Genomic DNA, 19,755 nt, shown 5'->3' with positions numbered 1-19,755 from the left:
ATAAAAAACTTGATCATCTCAGATTATATAATTAATGAAATCTTTCCAAATAAAGCTATTCAAATCATCTGGTCTGATTATATTCTTTACTTTAACTCCATTTAAGACTTGCGTGGATACCTATTATGAAGAGCCAAAAACCAAACTTGATTGATGTAAATATTAAATTCTATTACAAAATTGCCATGAAAAACGTCCTCATTTACTTATCTAACGTGAGCAGGATGCGTGTCTTTGCAGTTTTAAATGCAGCTTACACAAATTTTCTATCGTTTTTGACATGCCAAGTTATACATTTAATTTTTTATCTTATAATACCATAAAATTGCATTTAAATAAACTTAAAATAAATAAAGAAATTTGAACAAATAAATTAAATAAACACGTTCTGGATTTAAATAGGCTACGTGTGTTTTCACTCATAAATTTAATAAAAACTACGTTTTCTTCAGGTGAGTCCATGTTTATTTGTTTGTTTTTAGTTCGTTATTCCTATCATTGTAAAACTAAGTGCATCATTGTGAAACCTTCGCTTGTTTGGGTTTTATTTGTAGTTACAGTGAGAAATGTTTGCTTCAATTCCGATTTGCATAAAAGATTCACCAGGGGAATTATGTCAAAGTTCACGTCAAACCACGTGAGGGTTCAAATTTTCGAATGGATTCGAATTTTACCGCCTAATATAAATAATTTCTAATGGAAGATACTTTGAAGCTTGTTGGCAACAGTAACCGAGGGGCGGTACTTAGCGCGGGGTCAATTCAGGCAGGTGGTTACAGCAGGAGTGGGAGTATCTAAACTCAACAGGACCTCGGACAAACACGCGGCTATTGTGGATGTCAGATCATTTAAAAACTGTGAGTATCATAGGGACATAACGTTTAAAAGTACATCTTAATCGCCGAGCCTCAAAACAAGGCAAAAATGCATCATTTCAAGTCAAAGTCTCTGAAGAGCTTTTCGTTTTGTTTTTGTTTTCTTTTGCAGCGTACAAGTGTTTTTGGCAGTGACCAGCAGGTGGCGCACTGGACTGTTGCTTTCACTGAAGCGCCTTTGAATTTCTGTCCTGGCTTCCTTCAGGTAATGTTTGCTTACAGCTCTGATAGACATCTGACACTCGTTGAAAAAAAGTCCACTCAATTCAAATTTTCGGTGAATTGCAAGCAGATTAGTTAAAGTATATCCATTTACCAACCTATCAATGCATTTTGATGTTTATTACGTATTTTCTATAGGTTTAAAACGTGCATGCTCTCTTTTAAAATAATATAAAATCAAAACTATCGACTATTTAATATATTTCTTTCAAATCCCACGTTGTTTCGCGCATGTAAAATGGCAGACAGCGTTCAGCTCATCTGCTGTTGATGATGGAGCGGAGTCTCGGCGAATCCCCCCCGCAGCAGGTTTACATACAACCCAAAGTCAACACACTTAACATTAGACATTCACTGTATCAACGCCATTACAGCACACACGCAGACAAACACAGCAAAAGGGGATTTTTCTGTGAGCTTTACGTTTTCGGCGAGTGAGTGAGAGAGTGAGTGAGAGAGAGCAACGGAGAGAGAGAGTTGAGATCTTCACTCTTCACATGAATGCACTCGTTATACAGGGATCAGCGCGCGAACATGCTGTGGAAACTGGTGGAAAATGTCAAGTATGAAGATATATACGAGGTAACGAGAAGACTGTATCTGCATCTATTTTATACTTTGTTTTATAACGGGAAAATGCTGCAATCGGCCTTGCATTATTTTTTACTATAGTATATTTATCTCTTTATTAATGTAGGGTTTATAACAGCTTAATCCAATAAGAGAAATCAAATAATGAACGTTTGATTTAAAATAGAATGCATGTTCGAATAATTAGGTTTCGTTCCATACATTCTAAGCAATTATCTATTTAACAATTAAGTCATTTTTAGAATGTTGCATTAATTTAAACGTTTATTTATCTAGTTTTCAGTGCAGATTTTAATATTATATTATTTAAGATATTTTATAATATAATATAAAAATAATTTAAGGTGCGTTCATTGTAATTCAATTTTCTAAGAATTATCACTTTGATTTTTATTAATGTATATTTATAACGATTTTATTCTTAATGTAATTCAAAATACGATTTTTTAACCTAAAAGATCCAGCATGATAGCTGACAAAAAAAGGTAAGTCTTAATCATAAAATGCTCTGGATAAACTTATACCATTTTCTTGAGACCCATGCAATAGAGTTATTCATAAGAGAATCGCATCCAGAGATGGAAGGAGGACGCAAGAGTCACGCGTGGGAGTCCCGTGGATTCCCTCTGAATGAGCTCGAGCTCGTGGGAGAGACTCGTGGTGGTTTTTGGAAAAGCCTCGCGGGATGCCGACCCAGAGAGTCACACATGGCTTTTCTCTCACAGTCACCGTCACGCGTGTAATTAAACACTTCGACCCCAGTCCGTGAAATCGACCATTATACGAGCTGTTTAATGGGGCACCATTAGTGGAGGACTTTAAACTGTCACCCAGCGCAGACGCCACAAAATTACCTTACAAAAACTTAAGCTGTTATTTTAAGCTTACAAATTTCCAGGAAAAGTTTAAACCACGCTGATGCATCGAGATTGCTTTATCGTAGCCTATTTCAGTTATGTGCATGCTTGTGTGTAAGCTGGGCCTGCTTAAACACATGGTATGATGTGAAACTAGGGTGAACATAGCACTGGTATTGAGCATTATTCGTGTATTGTATGTGAATGGTAACACAATAGTGCGTAAAATGACGTGGTACTTGATAAACTGAATGAAGTTTCTAACTTTAGTGATGGAATCGGTTTGGTAGTGTGAGCATTGAATAGCAAGGGTCTGATTAATAATATCTGTTGTGGTTTAGTGGTTATAATGGATATTAAAGTATGTGAGTAGTGCTTCTGATTCTGAATGAGGCCTCTGTCCATCTGCCCTGCTCAAAGCAGCTGATTCCGGCAATTCGTTTGTTCTGTCTGGAGATAAATGAACTCTGCGCACACAACAATAACATAAAAGACAACAATAGCAAAAGAAAGAGGTCCAGAGCAGTGCATGCCGGACCTCAAACAGAGAGGGGAATAAAACAGAGCACGAGTGTTTCCTCCTCCTGAATGAACGTCACTTACAGCAGCAGCGCCTTCACGCTCCGCTGCTCCCCACTGCTTTAAGTATTCCCGCAATATTAGAGGAGTCATGAATAACAATTATTCTGAGGAGGTGTAGCGAGGCGAACGGACGGAGCGCCGCACTCTGGATCAGAACGCCGGATCGGGAAGAACAAAACCGAGACCTGGAGGAGCAGATTTCTGTAGGAAAAAGTCATTTGAGCTGAAAAATCAAGTTTTTGCACCGTGTGGTCATGAGGAGTTGAAAAGGGAGCACGTTTCTTCAGGCGAGCGTCTGTCGTGCTGTCGCGAGTCCCTTTGCTTTACGCGTTTTTTCCGCCCAGATGTTAGTGCACGCGTATTCCTCCACGGTGAGTTTGAGAATAAGAAAATTACTTAATTGTGGTGGAGTAAACTGCACTGTGCAAAAAGGTGGTGTGTGTGGGGATTTGCTTATGATGCGAGCTTAGTAACCTAAAACTTTCACTATGTGTAATTATACCCTTAGATAGCCTATGTTTTAAACAATATAATCGAACCAGTTTCATAAATAAAAGCATTTCGAATATTTATAGGGTCGCTGTATGTGTTGACCGCTTTCTTTTTGGATATTGATGGATTAATTCCAGTACAGCCAAACATTTAAAAAAGTTTATTTATTCTAATTGTAGAGCACAAAAAATAAATAAATGTTCTTTTCTCGTTTGAAGGATCGCCACGATGGGGTACCGAGTCACAGTTCCAGACTGTCCCAGCTGGGTTCGGTCTCTCAGGGACCGTACTCCAGCGCCCCGCCGCTCTCTCACACACCTTCCTCGGACTTCCAACCGCCGTACTTTCCGCCGCCGTACCAGCCTCTGCCGTATCACCAGAGTCAGGATCCGTACTCACACGTCAGTGACCCGTACTCTCTGAACGCTCTTCACCAGCCCCAGCAGCACCCGTGGGGCTCCCGTCAGCGGCAGGACTTGCAGGGCACGGAGAGCGGAGGTTTACTGCCGCAGCCCAGAGCGTCTTTACCGCAGCTCTCGGGTCTGGACCCCCGGCGGGACTACTCGACCGTGCGCCGGCCGGACGTGCTGCTCCACTCCACACATCACGGGCTCGAGGCGGGGATGGGAGACGGTCTGTCCCTTCATGGCCTGGCGCACGGCATGGATGATGTGCAGGTTCGTTTTTATCCTTAATTTTTGGCTTGGATTTTAATCTTGTTATTTATTTATTTTATTTTTTTGGTGTTAAATCGCGAAAAAAAATTTTTTTGTGCATTTAATAATTTTTATTAACGAATATATTTTGTTTTGCTGACATAATAATAATTGCTCTGTATTATGGCATAATTTTGTAAATCTTCAGGAGGTTTCCTGACCTATTCACAAGTTATGTGATGCATTAAAACATTTAAAAGTTATTCTCTAAACAATATTATTAAAGGAGTCCAAACTCTCTTTAGACACGTACACGTAAGAGTTTAATATTTAAAACACCCAAAAGGCTTGCTAATGATCTAAAATAATAATTTGCTTTCATGGCAATCATTTTTGTTGTTGTTGAGACTATTAAACATCATAATATAGTATTATTATAAAGAACAAATTATGGTGTTGCATGATGCGTTGTACAAAACTGATGTGTTAACTCACATTATTATCACATTAACTTATCATGTTGCAATAGCTCAAATGAAAACTTAACAAACAGCTAATCTTTTTAGGGTATCGTCTGCTCGGTTCACATTTCTAACCATCTGTTTTTTGATCGATATATCTCTGCTCACATCATGTCTAATTTCGTCAATTGACATGTTTACCCGTAATGTAAATTTTGGAATAAGGCCTGTCCTCGTTCAGTTGAATGGACAATGATTGTCTGCCTCTCTTCTCAAAATGATCAGAGTATCTGACATCTGTCGCATATTTGGGAGATTTATTTATTTTATCTATTTATTGAAATAAAAGGATGTTTTGATTAAAATTGATTGTTTTAAATAAGTTAAATAAATTTAGATTAGTTTACGTTTTAATATACTAAGAAATAGCCCACGCTTATTTTAAAAACTATGGAAACTGTCGTTCTGAATAACTTTTTACTGATAACAATGGCATGATCATCTAATTAAAAATATTACAATTGCTAAAGGTCACCTTTTTCCTGAAAATCGTATTTTATTTAATTTTTTTTTGCAATGTCTCTGGTGAAATCCAGAGAAAAACAGGACTATTGCTCTGAACACATCAAAACTAGATAATTGTATGTAGCTTTTGTTCAAAAGTTACATACTTTTATTATGCTGTTTTTTAGGCTGTGGAGGACCTCAATGGCGCGATGAATATTCTGGATCAGTCCGTCATTAAAAAAGGTAAATATGAAAATGGCTGGAGGAATTATGCCAGTACTGTACGTCAAAGTGAAAATTTAATACTTTAATATATACTATAGCTGAGTCTCGGACAATGAATGGATTGTTGTTTATGGATTCAGGGCATAAAGTCATTTCAGGTGAATACACCTTAGCACAACTTTTTACGCATGCGCTGAATCATTTCTGGTATTCAAATGATGTCACCTACCGATTCTCTTAACCTTGAACAGAAAGCCAGTGAAAGTGGAGATTTTTATTTTTATAAAATAGCCTCTCTCTTCTGTTTTAACTTTATCACTAAAATTGAATTTGTGTCTTTATAACAAATTCCTAATCCAGCTAATACCTGTTTTCTTTTATTTAATATAACAGTAGCAGAAATTCAATTTTTTTTCTTGGACAGAATAAATCTTTGATTTAACCATTTTGTTGATATAATTTCTCCACGGAGATTTTGACATATTTACTCTGAGATTAGCCTTCATGCAGTCAGTAAAAGCTCCAGCAACACTCCCTGGGCTCGTGTTAATATTTGTCCGTTATGAGGGACGTTTGCCGGTAATTTAGTTAACGGAATACGGGCCTCCCAGAAGAGACGGCCTTTAAGTGGCCGCTGTGATGGATGGTTTTCTGAGCGCAGATCTCGTGAGCTCGTTTAGAGCTCGTTTTCTCTATTATCCCCTGTAGAGATCTCCGCGGGCTCGAGCTCTCGTTACCCCATTAGCGCTTAAGTTAGTAGACGTCGTTTGACGGTCAGCATGTGAGTGTGTGTGTGTGTGTGAGGGTGATTTGAAAAATAGGTGGTTATTATTATTAGCACTCGTCCGTTATTAATCAATAATATAATAAATTGGCACAGTAAAGAGTGTTGAAATGTCAAAGTGGAAACAAGGACTTACTGGAATATGTGACTGAATTGTAAAAAAAATAAAGGACCAAATCCTAGCGCCTAACAAGACTTGAAAGCGTAATGCTACCGTTTCAATCACGTTGGAAACTGAAAAACGTTCCCGCTAAAATTGGTCCATCATTCCATTTTTAGAATGTAGCCTACGCCGTTGATGATAATTTTGGCAATATGTTAACCTCATTAATAGGATTGCAGGCGTTTGCATTGTTTGGATGTATGGGCAGCTCTGGATTGCTTTCAATTGTTCGTGGGATTAACGTATGAAAACAGGAGCACGCGCTGGCAGCTCCGGGCGCGTGCGGGGTGACCCGGGCCAGCCGAGGGCTTGAGCTCACGGCGCTTTTATGTGCCAAGATTTCACATTACATAATATTCTCACAGGCCTGAACTGTCTGTAACAATTCTTAGATATTATTTTTAAAATAGTTTTGCTTCGTTTTATGTAAAGCACCATGTGGTTACGCAGCTACAAATCATTTCAATTCTCGATAAGTCTATCTATCGGACGTGGCTCAATTTTATGTTTTTGTTTTTCCACGCACAGTTCCAGTTCCTCACAAAAGCGTCGCTTCTCTGATGATGAACAAAGACGGACTAATCGGAGGGATCTCCGTGAACGTCAACGAGGTTTTCTGCTCGGTGCCCGGCCGCCTGTCTCTTCTTAGCTCCACATCCAAATATAAAGTGACTGTTGGGGAGGTCCAGCGGCGCCTCTCTCCACCGGAGTGCCTGAACGCGTCTCTGCTTGGTGGGGTTCTGCGAAGGTGAGACTATCATTATTTCCACCGAGATGTACATTATAATACAGCAGAGGTCAATGGATCAAAGATAAATAAGCAGAAGTTCAATTTGAAAACGTATAAACATCAGGATAATGACATCTGCTATTGCATTTTCTGATGTAAAGCATTTTGAGGGATGTGAACAAATAGTCCAGAGTATTTCCTGTTTTACATTTTTAATTTCTATCGCTTCCAAGAATCCAAAAAGAGTTACTTATTGATAAATAGTTATGATTTTAACACTACGTTCTGATTGAAATGACCACGTTGAAAATGTCTATAGCGGACGTTTAAGAAAACGCCCGTGTTTTATTTCCCCCCTAAATTAGCCTAATCCTGATAATAGCATCTGATTTTGATTGTTCACGTTTCAAGGTGTATTTCTGCTGTCAGTCCATCATTAGACATGTAACTAATTATCCATTTTCTGATCAGAGCGAAGTCGAAAAATGGCGGTAGATCACTGAGGGAAAAGCTGGAGAAAATCGGCTTGAATTTGCCCGCGGGGAGACGCAAGGCAGCGAATGTCACATTACTGACGTCTCTAGTAGAAGGTAAATCAGCACATCTGATTTTTATTTCCCTGTTCACTGATTCTTTTCTCCGTAACCTCGATTGTTTACTGTTAAGTCTTTTAGAGGTTAGGCCTTTCAAGTAAAAGGGGAAAAGAGGCAGTTCAGACTTTTCACAATTTAAAAGCAATGCTGTTGTTTTATCTAGTTTTTTACCATTTAAATCTCAAACGAAAATTTGGACTCACGAATGAACCAAGTAGGCTACATAAATTGAAATGCATTGCCTTGAGAGTTTCTGTAATCTGATTTAGTTTCTTATGATCCCTTAGGCGGTGCAAATAGTTAACAGATGCAGCACGAAAACGATATTTTAACCACTACAGCTGATTTCATATAATTATTGTTGCAACTGTCTGATTGCTTTTACACTGCAGTCCTTCATTTTGTTTAAAATACCATCTCCCCTCCAGTTCATTTGAGCTGCAGCCACAGCTGTAATTTAGGGCAGAAATGTTTTATGCGAACATGTGGAGTAATTCCGTTTCACTATATTGTGTTTATTTTTCATTTTCCAGGAGAAGCTGTTCATTTGGCTCGGGACTTCGGCTACATTTGTGAAACTGAGTTTCCCACAAAAGCCGTGTCTGAATATCTGAACAGACAGCACACTGATCCAAACGAACTGCACTCGCGGAAGAACATGCTGCTCGCCACAAAGTACGTCCATAATGTGTTTATTGCATGAGATTTCTGCTTCTCATTGGAAGCTAGTACCCGCTTGCCGCCCTCGCCTGAACAAATGTGTAGTCACATTTCCAAGTGAATGTTGAATCCATCACGGATTGCAGGGGAGTGTGTCGTTTTGATGGCTGTCCGCTTAGTGCCTGGTGCGTTTTGACACGTTTAGCTGGTTTCTAATGAGGCAGTTCAGGTCCACCAGAAACACGCGTCTCTTATCCATCTCAGCCTGGCACCGAGCTAGAAACTCATTATATTTAAGTGAAATGTTTCAAGTCTTAAAGTGCCAGCTTTCCCCTTGAAGTTCTGCCTAAGGTCATCCCTCCTCCCTCGCCTCTCCTTTCACAGTCTGTCTGTCAAAGTCCCGTCAGTCAGCCCGAGCCCGCGCCCCCGCCCCTGCACGCGCCTCGGGCACTCGCGTTCTGTCGCTCTGGAATGAGCGAGCGAGCGAGAGAGAGAGGCGCGCTGCGCACTCCCGACTGGACAACAAGACTGTTTGTGGTTCTGAGACGCGAAAGCGAATGTGGGTCAAAATCTGACAAGCCCAGACAACTGCAGATGCCGCAGCAGGGCTCTGCAACACTGCCAGTTGGAGGCATTTGAACTGTTTGTCACAAATGACCTTTTAGAGATTGAAGTATGATCGTTTGCTCAGATTCTTATTTCAGATTACATTGCACCTCAAAGCACTCTTATTACAAGCTTGACACAAGTAGTTTTGGGTACATGCTGCTAAAATAATAATTTAATATGATTTTTTTCTGTATTTTTTTTATCTGAAAAAATTTAGTTTTAAGGTCTATAATTATAATATATTATATTATAATAATTAAAATATTAGGTAAAAATCATGTTCCATGAATATATTTAGTAAATTTTGTACATTAAATATATCAAAAGATTGTTAATTAGTAATGTGCATTGATAAGCACTAAATTTAGACAGCTTTAAAGATGTTTTTCTCAAAAGTTAGATTTTTTTTGCATTTCAAACAGTCGTATCTTAGCAAACTACACTAAAGTTGCAGGTTTTAAAATGTAAGATAATTATTTTTTCTGACTATCAATGCTGAATTAATGATTATTGTGAGTTGACCTTGTGTTCAATATATTGTTTTAATATTGTTTAGATATTCTAATGTGTCATGAGACCATAGCGTTTAAAAGAAACTCCAGATGCACCTGATCACTTTTACCCTGATGAAGGCAGTTCTTTGCAGAAACGCGTAGGCACAGTTTTTAGGATTAGCCATGTGAATAAAGGCTTTTTAAGATTTTTTCCACATTTTTCGAATGCCTTGGCCTGAGTTTTGCTATCTATTCTGATGAATCCCTAACCCAAAGAGCACCGACACATTATTTAATCTAGCCCTGAGCACTTTGTTTGATTTTGGCACAAAATAATAATCTTGATTTTTACTTTGATCACAAAACCCTTTTAATACACACTGAAAATGTTGGACTAACCCAGTCATTGGGTTTATTTTTTCCATTAAATTTAAATAGCAATTTTTTAACTTATTGGATGGGTTTACGCCAACATTGGTTACAATAACCGATGAGTTTTTAGAGCATACACATTCAAATTGTTAAGGAATAAGTGGACCGTTTCAGAAACACAACAGAGGTCAATGGAATAAATATGAAAAAAGGTTCAAGTTCAATTTGAAACTTATAGCCTAAACATCAGGATAATGGCATCTGCTGTTCCTATTTCTGATACAGTTTTTTGGACGTATAATAAAATTTTTGTGACTCTATAAATTAGCTTAACTCTGACAATAACAACTGATTTTGACTGTTCACATTTCAAGCTGTATATCTGCTATCAATCCGTCATTAGACTCGTAACTGATTATCAATTTTCTGATTAGAGCAAAGTTGATTTTTAACTCATTGGCTGGGTTTAAGCCAACATTGCTTACTACAACCCAGCATTTTTCAGAGCGTACACATCCAAATTGTTAAGGAACAAGTGGACCATTTATGTAACAACTGGAGGTCAAATGTTGAAAGGTCATTAGCATGTCAGGCCATCTGGGCATATGGCTGAAAGTTATGCCTTTATTTATTCCTATCTGATTCCCCAAAGCAAGAAAAGCATGAATATTGAAAGCAGCACCTCTTTCAGGATGTAAAACATGCTGAGAACGGATAATTCTCCTGTAATGACAGATAAAGACACTCTCCCAGTAGACCCAAAGTTAAATTGATGGCTTTATTCTAATTGATAGGCTTTGCTCTCCAAGCAGAAATATGCAGACTTTGCTTTGAGGATTTGAAGTTTAAGATCTCTTTTATGGACAGTTAAAGCCGGGGAGTTTCATTTAAAGTAGATGTTAGGCTTTAAGAAATTGAAATAATATTTAGGGAGACTTTTAGGTTATTGCAGGACGAGAAACATGCCTTTTACCTATGATTCCAATGAATGCTGCCACAGCTACTGAGCATCATTGCTAAGTCTAAACCTGTGAGAGCACCTATTTTATAGAATTTATTTAATACTTGAGATAATTAAGAGCGTTTTATGCAATCACATATGTGACCCTGGACCACAAAACTCTCTTAAGCTGCACTGGAATATTAAATACGCTAAAAATATTGGTTAAAAAAAAAAAAAAAAAATATATATATATATATATATATATATTGTTTTAATGCCAAATATTATACGAATATTACATAAAGATCATGTTCAATGTAGGTATTTTGTAAATTTCTTACCATAATTATATCAAAACATTATTTTTAAATAACGTGCATTGCTAAGCATCATATTTAACCAGTTTTAAAAGTGATTTTCTAAATAACAATTTTTTTGCATCCTCAGATTGCAAATTTCAAGTAGTCATATATCAGCCAAACATCAATGGAAATCATATTTATTCCGCTTTCATGAGAGGTATAAATGTCCATTTTAAATAACTGACATGACTGGTTTTATGGTCACATATAAGGCACTGGCATGCACAAATATGGGTCTGATAGATAGTGTTATCTTTTAGTTTTACATTCTGCACTGTGAAAGTTTGACATATTGGAATATATATTTTTTGATCTGATCTATTTCATCATAAAATCCCAAATGGAGAAGTCACAGAGTTGATAATTCATGAATGAGAGTTGCTATACAGAAGCTTTGATATTATGTATGAATTCTCCTTCTATAATCAATATTTCACAGCAAGTTAAAAGAATATGTAGATGTATAAAAAAAATAAGTTAGATTATCCGTGACAGCAAGTTGACTTCTTTTCAGCTTCTGTTGTGGGCTTTATAAATGGAAATTGATCTCTTCTCCATTTCACTGTTTAATTCAACTCATGACTTAAATTCATTTCTTGAAAAATGCATGCGGTAATCCATGAGCGAGCAGGTCACTTTTCTTTTTACTGATAGAGAAGATCAAGCACGTACCTTCTGATATGTTCTGATAAATGCGAATGAAGAATTTGTCATGCTCGATGTGCCTGGAAAAAAATGTCATGACATTCTCTGATTGGATCACAGCGGTGTAGATGTTAAAGGAATTGGATAGGAGACAGTACTAGTGACTGATCCTAGAACCCACCTGACTAGTCCTGCCACAGACAGAACATGTCTAGACCACACCGTCCCATTAGCAGAATGCTGTTTCATGTTAAGGTTGTTTTCCTACAAGCAATAAAATATAAAGCTTGTAATGACCTTGTGCAGACACTCAACATAAGACAAGCATCAATTAGTACAACAATATATAACATATACTTCAAAAAATCTTATTTAATATTTATTTATATTTTTATATTTATTATTAAATTCATATTTGTGGATATTACCATTATTTAAATAACTACTTTTGCAATGTAAAGGCTTTATATGTACAGTATATGGATAGTTCACCCAAAAATGAAATTCTGCCGTCATTTACTCACTCTTTACCACTCCCGTTCCAAACCAGCTTCAGCTTTGTAGTATTGTTTAACAAACAGAAGATATTTTGAAGAATGTTGAAAATGTGAAACTATTGACTTCCATATTATGGTTACAGGTTTCTAACATATCTTCTCTGTTGTTCAACACACACACACACACACACACACACACACAGACACAGACATAGACACACAGACACACACAGACACACACACTAGGGCTGTGCGATTAATGGAAATCCAATCGCAAACACAATTTGAAATGTTGAGATTAACTAATCACAAGAGGCTGCGACATGAAATATATTTGTATTATTTAATATTTTCTGCAGAGCAAATGTGTGACTGTCATCTGTGTGTGAAAGTCTTACTAGCCAACTGAGTGAGCACAATTGAGTGATGAGTGTCTTGCTAAAAAGTAAACTGAAAGTATTGCTAGTGACACTCAATCTAGTAGCAAGCAATAGCAAAGTACAATGTTCGTTTGCTTAATGTTCTATATTTTTATAGTTATTATTATTTTTTATAATAAGCTACACTAATGTCTCATTCACACTAGCAGCGACTTCGTAGCTGCCTGTCGCTCTGGGTGATGCCCTGCTACAAACGCAGGTCTGTGTAGGTCTACAGCACAGAGAACTACTGGTGCTTCTATTGGCTGTCGCTCAATAAAGTCGCTTTACATTTGCATAAAGCAAAGCAAAAGGATTTTCAACATTGTCGCGTCACTCAACCTGCCCACCTGATCGCCAACGGTCACTGTGGCTTACGCAGATGGAGGTTGCCGGAAGTAGCTCGCTCTCCATTGAAATGGTTTGTTGCTAGATCGGAAATGGGTCGCATATGCGGTCGGAAGTTAACGAGAATTATTTTTATTATTTATTAAATTTCCCATTCATTGTAGTTTATTAACGTCTACCCCCAACCATCACAGTAACGTAAAAACAGTAGCTGTACAGAGAATTATTTATGCTATCTATTAAATTACCCAAAAATTTTAACGCCTACCCCCACCCCAACCCTAAACCCAACCGTCACAGTACTGTAAAAATGTTAATTATTGTCATAAAGTGTCATAAAAATGCTGCTATATTGATGTGCATATCGCACTTCTGGCCAGCCGCGTATCCGATCTAGACTTTACCGTTGAGATGAATGGTCACTTGTCGCTTTCCTGCTGCAAATCGATCGTAGTGTTAATGAGGCTAATTCGAATCTCCCGAATTTGAGTTAAACTTGATTACAGAAATGTGAGGTCATTTTATTTGTGTTTACTGTTTGCTCTAGAGAAAAAATTGTTTCATTTCTGAATATTTTAAATATATGTTTGAATAAATGTTAAAGTAACATAACTTCAAGTAATTTCAGTTTAGTAGCAAGAAGCTACGATACAGATTAATGAATCGAACCTTGACTACAAAACTAAATTTCAAATTTCCCCAAATGGCACAGCCCCTAACACACACACAAAACTCAAACTTTGAAATGAGTCATGGCAGAATTTAAAATTTTCTGTGAACTATCCCTTTAAATGGCCTTGAGTGGTTCCATTAAGAACCTTTAACACCTTAACAAAAGGTTCTAACACCCCACGAAGGTTCCGCTAAATAGAAAAAAAATTCTTTAGATTATTATCATGTTCTTCATAATAAGAAATAAGAAGTTCTTCTAAAAACATCAGATGGAAATTTACAATGTTATCAGACTGTATTATGTTTTTAGACTGTATTTGAAATTTTGTGCCTTATTAGATTCTAAAAATAAAGTTTTTTGGTTTTTTTTGCATAATTGGTTTCATAATAAGTTAAAAGAACCATTTTTTTCCCCTATAAGGTGAAGAACATTTCACCGAGAAATGGAAACGCACTTATTTTAAAATCAAATTAAATTCTTTTAAAAACTATTACCTAAAACGTTCTTTAGGGAACCAAAAATTCTTCTTTTATGACACTACTGCAAACCTCCCCCTTTTTATTATGCTTTAAGTAGCATTATAACTTATCCTTACATAAAGGCAGACATACAGTATAATAAGACATTTCTCCCCATGAGGTGTAGGAATACATTTAACATCAAATTCTCCATTAAATATCTGTACTCTCCAATAAACGTCACTGATAGCTGTGGCTGCCACCTCCGGCGATAGTTTCTTGTTATTAAATAGAAATTGTAGATTGTCTGTAATAATGGGAACTAACAAAATCTCTGGCTCTCTTGAGCAAATATACATGCTACAACAAGGTGTCATGGTATAGTTACGGTACAGCTCATCTCATTAAACCCAATTATAGTTTTTATATAAAATTATCAATGCAGCTGCGATATTAATTGCATTTCATTCATATTTCATAAGCACATATACTGCACAGTAAAACAGCGCTGATTTTAAAAAAAAAAAGCAGACTGACAGTGAAGTAAGAAATCTGCTCTTAAAGATCTGGAAAAAGATAAAAAAAGTCAAATGTTTGGGTTATTTGCATTGATAATTAAGCATTGGGTTTCCAACAAATGCTAGTTACAGTTCAGTTCATAATAAATTTTATATTCATTGTGTGTTTTATGGTAAAGATAAAAAGTCTAATAGATTCAGTCACAGTTTTAAGTCTGATTAGTCACAGAAAGGTTGCAACCCAAGTTTTAAAAGTCTTTGGTATTGCTTGTTTTTAAGAATGTTAAATTCAAAGAACTTATTTGTTTCCCGAAAGATCCTTTCAATGAACATTCCTAACCATTATTTTGTGTTTCATGGATAGCAAATGTTCATGATGGACATTTATTTTTTGCAGCAGCGCCATAATAATCATTGTTTGGTTCCCTAAAGATTCTTTAAGTGCTCAGTTCAGTTCAATATGTTATTAAATATATAAATAAAAAAACTATTAGACTCATGATCTTTTTTATGGAATGGAAAGATTGAATTAATGTTAAAGCTTCTTAATGTGATGTGAAAACATTAATGCCGGTAATCATTATTTACAACACATATTTTTGCTGTTTGTTCAAACTACTTCTTTAAAACTTTAAAAAAAGCTAAAATAACGGGTCAAATTAATTGTTTTATGTTCAATCTACTTACATTTGTAAAAACATTTAGGTTAAATTAATTGATTTGAGTAGGGACAACATGAAGGAATTGTGCGGAACCCAAATGTTTTGCACTGATGCTGTTTTCACTAAATGAGTCTTTTGGGGAATGAAAATGGTTCTTCCAAAAAATAAATACATACTGTAAATAAAACACTTTAATGACATTTTTACATTATAAAAGAAACCATTTATGGAAGCTCACGCAATCATCAATGCCAAAAAGCACCTTTCTTTTTGTAATAAAAAAAGAGAAACAAGCAACTTTCTCAAGATAGATTTTTGAGTTTGTTGCCATATCAGCTTCTCTGGCATTGTTATGACAACAACAACAACAAAAAAACAGATCAAATTTACAACATTTTATAAATATCAATTTTCTATAATTATAAAACATAAAACGTCATCAACATCAATAAATAACATATAAGATAAAATATATGAGAACTAAAGAATAAATAAATAAATATATATATATATATTAACTGATAAAAACTTAAACAGTTTTAAAATGTACTTTTCACAGGATTCACATTTGAGAATATTTCATTTAAAGTCTCTCCAGATAAAAATCATTGTCCGACAATGTTAAAAATAGGGCATTTCACAAGACTGTTCAACAGATTTCTGTTACAATATTGACATTTTAGGGGTTCTTCACCTTTGAATAAATGTTAATGTGCGAGTCTCACGTGGCCAATACGACATGGTCTTGTCATGTCATGAGTTTTAAAAAAAGTTAGATTTTCTTTCTATTTCCAGCTGAATTTCAAAACGTTTGCAATTTTCTCAAAAGCTTTTAAGAAAAAGTTTTGCAGTTTTGGGGAATGAAAATGGTTCCTTAAAAATTTTTTCTGACATTTTTACTTCATAAAGAACCTTTTATGGAAGCTAAAAGTTTTTCACAGAATCATCAATGCCAAAAAGCTCCTTTCTTTTTGATATAAAAAAAGAGAAACAACAATTTTCTCAAGTTAGATTTTTAAGTTCATTGCCATATCAGTTTCTCTGGCTATGAAAAAAAATATATATAGATTTTATAAATATCACTTTTTTATAATTCTAGAAATATATGAACAAAAAAAGTCATCAACATCAATAAATAACACATAAAATAAAATATATAAGAACTAAAAGAATAATTTATACAAACTAAAACAGTTTTTAAATTTTACTTTTGATAAAAATTGCACAATTCTGGAAGGATTCACATTTAAAAATATTTTAGGGGGTTCTTCTCCTTTGAGTAAATGTTCATGTGTGAGTCTTGTGAGACATACGAAATGACATGACAAGAGAAACAAGCTCTTTTCTCAAGATAGATTTTAGAGATAGATAGAGTTTATTGCCATTTCAGCTTCTATGGCTATGTCATGGCAAAAAAATCATATATTTTTTTAAATATCACTTTTCAAATATAAACCTTAAAAATTGCAAAGTTCTAGTGGGATTCACATAAAAAATATTTCATTTAAAGATTGTTGTCTGATAACATTAAAAATAGGGCATTTCACAAGTATATGTTTAACTGTTTGGTTTTTGTTGATATACTGAGATTTTGGGGTTCTTCTCCTTTGAATAAATGTTCATGTTTGAGTCTTGTGTGTCCAATACGTCTGTAAACAATCTCATCATATCTCGAGTTTAAAAAAAAAACAGTTTGATTTTCTTCCAATTTCTGGCTGGATTTCAAAAAGTTTGCAATGTGTTTAAAAGCTTTTAAGCAAATATTATGCAATTTTCAGGAAAATTGTCTTAGAGGAACGAAAAAATGGTTCCTCAAAAACATTTACTGACATTTTTCCATTATAAAATATGTTTTGTGAGAGCTAAAAGTTCTTCACAGAATCCCCAATGCTAATAAAGCACATATATTTTTAATATAAGAAAGAGAAACAAGCTGTTTTCTATATTTTGGTTGCATTTCTTTGGATTGGCTAATGCAGTCATTCTCAAAATGGGGGTGGCGAGACATTAAGGGGGAGGGCTGCTTGGTGATTTCCAAAAATCAAATTCATTTTATTAAACTATTAGACTTACCATGTTTTATCTATAACATACAGAAGAAAAATGTATGTAATAGTTACATTAAAAAAACAACATGCAAATGTTTTTTTTTTTTTTTTTTTTTGCAACTCCTAGGGTGATTATGTTATATTAGAGACACAGCAATTGCGTCAGATGCAGCACATTGATTTTAAGGCACCAGGTTAAGCTTTCTGACCCGTTTACAGCACTCACATTTCAACAATGAATAGACATGGGCATATTCTATGCACAGTTTATATTAAAAACGGCGGGGTCGCAATTCACTGGCATTGTTATTTTGGGGGTCACGGGATGAAAAGTTTGGAAACCCCTGGTCTAATGGAAACAGAGCTAATCTCTGCATGTTTTCCTTTCTTCTCAGGCAGTTGTGTAAGGAGTTCACGGACCTGTTGGCTCAGGATCGCACTCCTTTAGGGAACTCTCGGCCTTCGCCCATCCTGGAGCCAGGAATCCAGAGCTGCCTGTCACACTTTAGCTTCATCACGCACGGTTTTGGTTCTCCAGCCATCTGCGCCGCCCTCACGGCTTTGCAGAATTACCTGACTGAAGCCCTTAAAGGCCTCGACAAGATGTTCCTGAACAACCCCACTCCCAACCGACACACACCTGCAGACGGCTCCAAAGGCGGAGAGAAAGAGGAAAAACACAGGAAATGAGCTGTGGGAATACGATATCAAGGAAGCAGAGATGCTCAGAGATTCTATAAACTCTAGTTTTATGACATTGCGTTTTACATTCTGGGTGGAGAGCGGATCATGGGAAAACTAAAGGAACGATATGATACGATTCAATAAAGACTGGAGGACACGAGTCTGCTGTGACACGTCCACCATCTTCATCTCATTCGTGCGCAAGTGTGAAAACATTCGAGGAGAGAGAGAGAGAGAGAGAGTGTGTGTGTGTTTTTGTGTACAAAAGTATGACATTTTACACAATGTTAGACGCAGGCTGTCCTTTACACACGCTCATAAATCTAATATTTGAGTGTAATGGCCAGCACTTTGGAGGACAGGTTTGCTTGGAATATTGGTGGAGACACTTTTTAACTACTATATTTAATTATACTTATTATTATACAAGACTATCGGTGCACAGTTCTGCGATATTTAAGTACATTCAAGTTTTGCCAAAAATACAGCTGCAGTAAAAACAAATTCACACAGTCATCTACAGGTCATAAAGGAATTAATAGTCCTATGCGCTAAAGGGAGATACAGTATTCAGTATACAGAGATTTTATTGCATTTATTAATATATGCGGATGATTAAAATGGAGTGTTTGCCAAAACAAGAATGTAGATGCACAACAAGTCATCTTCCATATTAAATATTGTGACAAATATTTACCACAGTCTGGCTGCTCTGGCATCCCATAAAATACACACACATACTTTAAATAATCATGGAAATTAATTAGTATTTAAGTCTTATTCATATACAGATTACAAGACAAATATTAAAACTCTAAAACTTTCCATTCTCCTCAAAACATCTCTGGCAATATCCTGATTATCTTGTCTACAAAAATGCAAGTTAAACTTTGTATGTTTTGGTTGTATTTCATTTTAAACTGCTAATGCTTGTGCTGTCTTGGCCATTTGGATATTTTCAGTACGTTTCTTTTAACATGGTAATCAGCTCAATGCAATCACGACTGATATTTCATCTATTTCTTATGTATTTGTTTCTCAAATATATACACTAGCATTTACACCGAACCAAACCAACAGAGACAAAGCTTAAATGGTGTTTATTTGTTTTACATCCCTGCATCAGCTGGATTGAAGCTTGCTTGGACCGTGGTGTTGAAAAAAAATGGACATAAAAATGGGATATATGCGATGGCAAAGGCTGCACAGGTGACCGCGCGTGCTGGAACACGGCCACGCGCAGTCTTTCCGCGCTCACCTCAAGCGGAGCGAGGGCGCGCTCTCTCAGTCCCGCAAGCTGGATTATAGCCTGTCTGTCAAAGTTAATATTGTGTGAGGAAGGTTCTTTTATTTATGTTTGTATATATTTATTTATGCTTAATTTAATGGGCGTTTGTACATAGGAATAGACTGGGTCGTCTATCTGTGACTGTCTCTGTGCGTGGGTGAACGCTTGTTTTAGATAGCATCTTGTATTTTTTATTTTAATTTTTTTTGTTTCATAGATACGGTGTTATGTGGTGAAGGCTAGAAGTTGGTTCTTGTCTGGTGATTTTCATTTACCTCGAAATAAGAATAAATCGTGTTTTATTGTAGTTGTTGATGTGTGGTTAACCCTTCATCTT

At 36.0% G+C, this 19,755-nt stretch overlaps 1 protein-coding gene and 1 long non-coding RNA gene across 4 annotated transcripts in view; one reads left to right on the top strand and one right to left on the bottom strand.

Annotated features, from left to right (window-relative positions):
* LOC141379459 (uncharacterized) overlaps positions 1–19,755 on the bottom strand; it is a 169,772-nt gene that overhangs the window by 16,666 nt on the left and 133,351 nt on the right. The window contains exons 3-4 of the long non-coding RNA XR_012396112.1: positions 12,005–12,087; positions 11,851–11,903 (exon numbers count right to left, since the gene is read on the bottom strand). This is a non-coding gene — a long non-coding RNA (uncharacterized lncRNA). The remainder of the gene's footprint in view (positions 1–11,850; positions 11,904–12,004; positions 12,088–19,755) is intronic.
* Positions 787–19,725, top strand: tfap2b (transcription factor AP-2 beta). 3 transcript variants are annotated; one of them, XM_073932461.1, is made up of 8 exons: positions 787–857; positions 988–1,080; positions 3,838–4,296; positions 5,429–5,486; positions 6,944–7,163; positions 7,617–7,735; positions 8,272–8,413; positions 17,842–19,725. In XM_073932461.1, exons 1-8 carry the CDS (start codon positions 837–839, stop codon positions 18,134–18,136), a joined length of 1,407 nt encoding a protein of 468 aa, XP_073788562.1. In that variant the 5' UTR covers positions 787–836; the 3' UTR covers positions 18,137–19,725.

Source organism: Danio rerio, chromosome 20 (genome assembly GCF_049306965.1).
Source record: "Danio rerio strain Tuebingen ecotype United States chromosome 20, GRCz12tu, whole genome shotgun sequence".
NCBI classification, from domain to species: Eukaryota; Metazoa; Chordata; class Actinopteri; order Cypriniformes; family Danionidae; genus Danio; species Danio rerio.
Note: the sequence above shows the minus strand (reverse complement) of the source record. Positions and strands in the feature narration are given on the sequence as shown.